The sequence below is a fragment of the Acanthisitta chloris genome, unplaced genomic scaffold (assembly GCF_000695815.1).
Source record: "Acanthisitta chloris isolate BGI_N310 unplaced genomic scaffold, ASM69581v1 scaffold11666, whole genome shotgun sequence".
Lineage (NCBI taxonomy): Eukaryota > Metazoa > Chordata > Aves > Passeriformes > Acanthisittidae > Acanthisitta > Acanthisitta chloris.
Genome location: NW_008677628.1, coordinates 30,337 through 35,281, shown reverse-complemented (window position 1 = coordinate 35,281; position 4,945 = coordinate 30,337). Strand labels below are relative to the sequence as shown.

At 41.1% G+C, this 4,945-nt stretch overlaps 1 protein-coding gene across 1 annotated transcript in view; it reads left to right on the top strand.

Moving 5' to 3' along the window:
* Positions 1–358: 358 nt before the first annotated feature.
* Positions 359–4,945, top strand: part of LOC103804003 (A disintegrin and metalloproteinase with thrombospondin motifs 6-like) — a gene marked incomplete at its 3' end in the record, with an annotated part of 16,981 nt that continues 12,394 nt past the window's right edge. The window contains exons 1-2 of the mRNA XM_009076589.1: positions 359–726; positions 1,457–1,821. Coding sequence (XP_009074837.1) covers positions 630–726; positions 1,457–1,821 — 462 coding nt within the window. The remainder of the gene's footprint in view (positions 727–1,456; positions 1,822–4,945) is intronic.

Sequence of the window (4,945 nt, the reverse complement as noted above, 5' to 3'; positions counted from 1 at the left end):
GAGCGCATAGCATTGGTCATAGATGTAACAGGTCTGAACACCCTATTTGAGCAACAAGGAACATTAACTAAGTGTATGAATTCATTAAAGTAACATGAAGTTGATAAGTGCATCTTAAACTGTATGGACGTAGTGATCTTAGATGTCTCTTCCGTCTTTGAAGATTGTATGATCTGCTGTTCAGGGTTAATAGTAACTCAGGGATTTTGTAAGAATGTGACCTTAGACCATAAAATTGGTGATAGGTAATCTTATTTCAAAATGTTGCCTTGCATAGTTCACTATGGCTTAGTGTTTTGCAGTGTAGATCTGTCTTAGTAGAAAGAATTTGCCTTGACTTGTTTTCTTTTGTTTTTCAGGAAAAGAAATGGAGCAAGTTCAGTAACTACCCAGTCTAATGTCTTACTCATATCTCAAGGAATCTTACAAATACTTATTTTGAATTGAGAAAATGACTGCAGATATAGAAGAAAGTACCTGTCAAAAAGTGGAACACCCTCTAGCTAATTTGGAAGTAGTATAAAATAAATACCCCTGTTATGGTGCGATTCTGGAGTGGAGTTAACTCTATAGCACACAGGTAGCTCTCCAAGGAGAAAGAAAAAAGGAGCTTTCTGTTTTTCTAAATTATGGAAATTTTTTGGAAGACGTGGGGATGGATTTTGAGCCTAGTCATGGTTGCATCGGAATTTCACAGTGACAACAGGCTTTCATACAGTTCTCAAGGTAGGGGTCTGACCTCTGTAGCTGACAAGAAGCATCTGCTATTGCACTGCATTTGTGTAATGTTTTCTAAACCATGTTTGTGTAATCAATCCATGAGATCATATGGGCTCTGCTCTTGGTTTTATCATGATTCATTGTCATGCAGATTAAATTTCCTAGTCCTAATTTCTTACTGTCTACTTTTAACTGTAGGAAAGCTTTGCAAATTAAATCGAATAAAACATTGTACTTGATAACAATTGAGAGACTTGCCATAATAACATTAACGTGTTTTTTAGACTACGAAGTAAGAATCTAATCTTGTTTTTACAATATAATACTTTTCATTACTACTGTTTGTATTCTTGCAAGTGGATCTAATAGCTTTTGTCTTTGAATGGTGTCACTGGGTAAAACGTGTCCTTAGGTTAGAATTCAGCCCCAAATGTTCGCATACTTTCGGTAAATAGAAAGAGATATGTATTAAAAAACTTCTGTATTTCCAGTGATAATCAAATCAAGTGGAAACCAAACATGTTTTCCTGACTTGCAAAGAAAAAAAATAAGGTTTTACTTTATCTAGTGAAATGTTACAACATGCCTTTATCTGAAAATGATTTTTAGTCATGAGAGTGATGAAATTTGCCCAAATATGGTTTATGTTTATGCTACTACTTGTTGTTTCCTGTTATATTTTCTTCTCTTCTATGCCCACTTCCTGGACTGTCTTACCTTGTGATTGATTACAAAGAGGAATTCCTGTCTTACCTTGAACACTACCAACTAACAATCCCAATAAGGGTTGATCAAAATGGAGCCTTTCTCAGCTTTACTGTGAAAAATGCTAAACCCTCGAGAAGGAGGAGGAGCACAGACCCTTATGACCAAGAACTGGCAGCATCTAAATTATTTTTTAAACTTTCTGCCTATGGCAAGCACTTTCATTTAAACCTGACTCTCAACACAGATTTGGTGTCCAGACATTTTACAGTAGAGTACTGGGGGAAAGATGGACCGCAATGGAAGCATGATTTTTTAGACCACTGTCATTACACAGGATATTTGCAAGACCAACACAGTACAACTAAAGTGGCCTTAAGCAACTGCAATGGTCTGGTAAGTCCATATTACATGTTCTAGTATAATAGTGTGCTTGACCCTTTTAAATTACAGCAGAAGAATTTAATTGGCATATCTTTCAGTTATTTTGAGTCCCCGCGGGAAGCAAGCAGACAGGAAGGTGCAGCAAATCCCTAAAACCTGATCTGGGTCCTGGGGAAAAGTAGCCATCAGTTTTGCAAGTTTAATTGTAAGTACTAAGACCCAATACTGTGGTCCTTTAGCAGGCAACCTGTTCGGTGTTTACAGTGTCTGCACTAGGGCTGCAAGATTAGGTCTATGCTGAGTTCTTTACAGGTTATAAAAGCCTTGCAAGCACAAGGGGTGATGAGGAGGAAACAGTGGATCCTCCAGGATGATGAATCTCTACAGAGAGATGTTGGTTGAACTGAACACCTGCTGGTCTTTGAGAATTTGGGTTTAGAAACTGTGAGTACATTACAGAAGAGGAATTGCTTGGTGTGGAAGTCATCATTGCTATAAATTCAAACCTTAAGGAGAAAAGTAGATCTTTAGTAAGTATCAGCATCAGAAAGTAATTGTAAACTTTTTTTTAATTAGAGATACTTTGTTTACAAATTGTGAAGAGTTGCACTTAACATTAGGATTACGAATTTTGATCTCATTTATTCTCATCTCTTCTTTTACTGGTGATCTCTCGATCACATGGCAAGTTGTACATGCATGGGAAAACGCAATTAGAAAACAAACACAAAAAAGTAAAAAGCAGACTATTAGGTAACAAAATGCTGAAATAGTAGAGCATGACTAGGAAATGCTTAATCAAGAGCCAGGGATTTCTCTAGTAAAAATATATGTATACATTATAGTTGCTCATTCTGGTTTTTATTATAGCAGAATGCTGGTCAGTCTTGTTAGGAATAGGCAAATCTAACTAATTGCTAAGGAGAAAGAAAAGATTATGCAGACTTGTTGAATTAATTCCTATTTATCCTTGGAAATGCTATTGAATTAATGCCTCTTGGGATGTTATTTTCAAACAAAAGCCAGCTGCTGCAGACCTAGATAGGTTGCATTGCATCCAACTACTTGTGATAGTCTAGTTTAACATTTCTGAGTGCTCTCGAGGAAAAATAATTTAATGGGGATTTCCAGGGCTAAGTGAACACTGTCAAAGAAATGTAGTTAAAATGATATTCCATTGAGTGTGGTAGCACAGTTAGGTCTGAATTCAGTACAATTTTCACTTTTGTTGCAGTTGCCATGTAATGACTCTTTTTTTTTTTTTTTGTCACAGTTACTTAAGCTCTTAAGCTAATATACTCAGTCTTTGCTTTTGGGTTCTTTTCAGCTAAAAATACTTTGGAGACCAGATTCCTTCCTTTTTTCAGAACTCATTTCTTTAAAGGAGGCTGCATGCCTCTTTATCTACAGGGTTTCTGCTAACTGATACACAGACTAGTTGGCCCCCTTGGAGCCTGCAGTAAGTGCCATGGTGATCCCATTTCAGTTCCTCTCTGACCCTGGCTAGGGAGTGAACCAGGAATTCCTACCCTTGCCTTAGCTGACTCTTGTTTTCCTTTCATGCTAGGAAAACAAGAGTGGGATGAAGCAGAAAAAGTCTGTATTTTCCTATCATCTTTCTCCATCTCTTGCTCCTTATGCTACTTCTTTTGATCAAAGAGGCATGGAAGATGTCATGGTGAAGCATAACCTTTTGGTTTTGCTTCTATGCCCTACACCCTGAGGTGACATTTAGCATTCCCATTGCTGCCTGTTTTCCCTTTGCCCAGTCTGTCTGTTCTGGTGGAGTGAAGCTGTCGGTGGTTCTAGGTATCAGTATGCTAACTTAGTGTCTGTAAGGTAACTTTAGTGTGGATATTTTATATCTTTATTGATGATCTGGATGAGGGGATCGAGCCTACCATTGGTGACGATGCCAAATTAGGAGTAAGTGTTGATCTGCTGGAGGGTAGGAAGGCTTTGCAGAGGGATCAGGACATGCTGGATCAATGGGTGGAGGCCAGCAGTATGAAGACCAAGTGCTGGGTCCTACACTTTGGCCACAGTAACCTCAGGCAGCACTACATACCGGAGGAGGAGTGGTTGGAAAGACAACCAGTGGAGAAGGGGCTGGGGGTGCTGGTCAATGGTGGCTGAACATGAGCCAGCAGTGTGCCCAGGTGGCCAAGAAGGCCAGTGGCATCCTGGCCTGGATCAGAAGTAGTGTGGCCAGCAGGACTAGGGGACTGATTGTCCCTTTGTACTTGGCACTGGTGAGGCCACACCTCAAGTACTGTGTCCAGTTTGGGGCCCCGCACTCTAAGAAGAATTTTGAGGTGCTGGAAAGTGTTCAGAGAAGGACAATGGAGCTGGCGAAGGCTCTGGAGCACAAGTCCTGTGAGGAGCGGCTGAGGGAGCTGGGGGTGTTTAGCCTGGAGAAGAAAAGACTCAGGGAAGACCTTATCACTATCTACAACTACCTGTAAGGAGGTTGTAGCCAGGTGGGGGTCAGTCTCTTCTCTCAGGCAGTTAGTGATAGGACAAGAGGACATAGTCTTAAACCGCACCAGGGGAAGTTCAAATTGATCATTAGGAAGAATTTCCTTATAGGGTGGTTAGACATTGGAACAGGCTGCCCAGGGAGGTGGTGGAGTCTCTGTCCCTGGAAGCGTTTAAGGAGAGACTGGATGTGGCATTTAGTGCCATGGTCTGGTTGACATGATGGTGTTAGGTCTGGTCTTGATCTCAGAGGTCTTTTCCAACAGGTCTTTCCTGTGATTCTGTGTTTGCCAGTTAGGTTGCCATCAGCTCTTATGTGTGTCTTTTGGGTATTCAGGCAGCCTCAATCCAGTCTTTGGGCACAACATGACTGGCACTCAGGGTCTTCATGGTCATGCCACTTTACTAGGGAATGCAAGTATTAGGTGTCCACAGCATCTCTCAGGAAGGTCTGGTCACAAGCTTATGAGGCTCCTGTCATGCTCCAGAAGCAGCAGCAGCACGGGTGCCACATGGCTCTTTCTCAGTGAGGCAGGAATCCTGCAGAGGTGTGCAGCAGTAGGCTTGACTTAGTGTCATCCTCTACTGTACAGAAGCTCCAGCATTGACTGGGCCTTCCAGAGCACTGCATGTGGGAGTAACTACTCCACTCGGATGA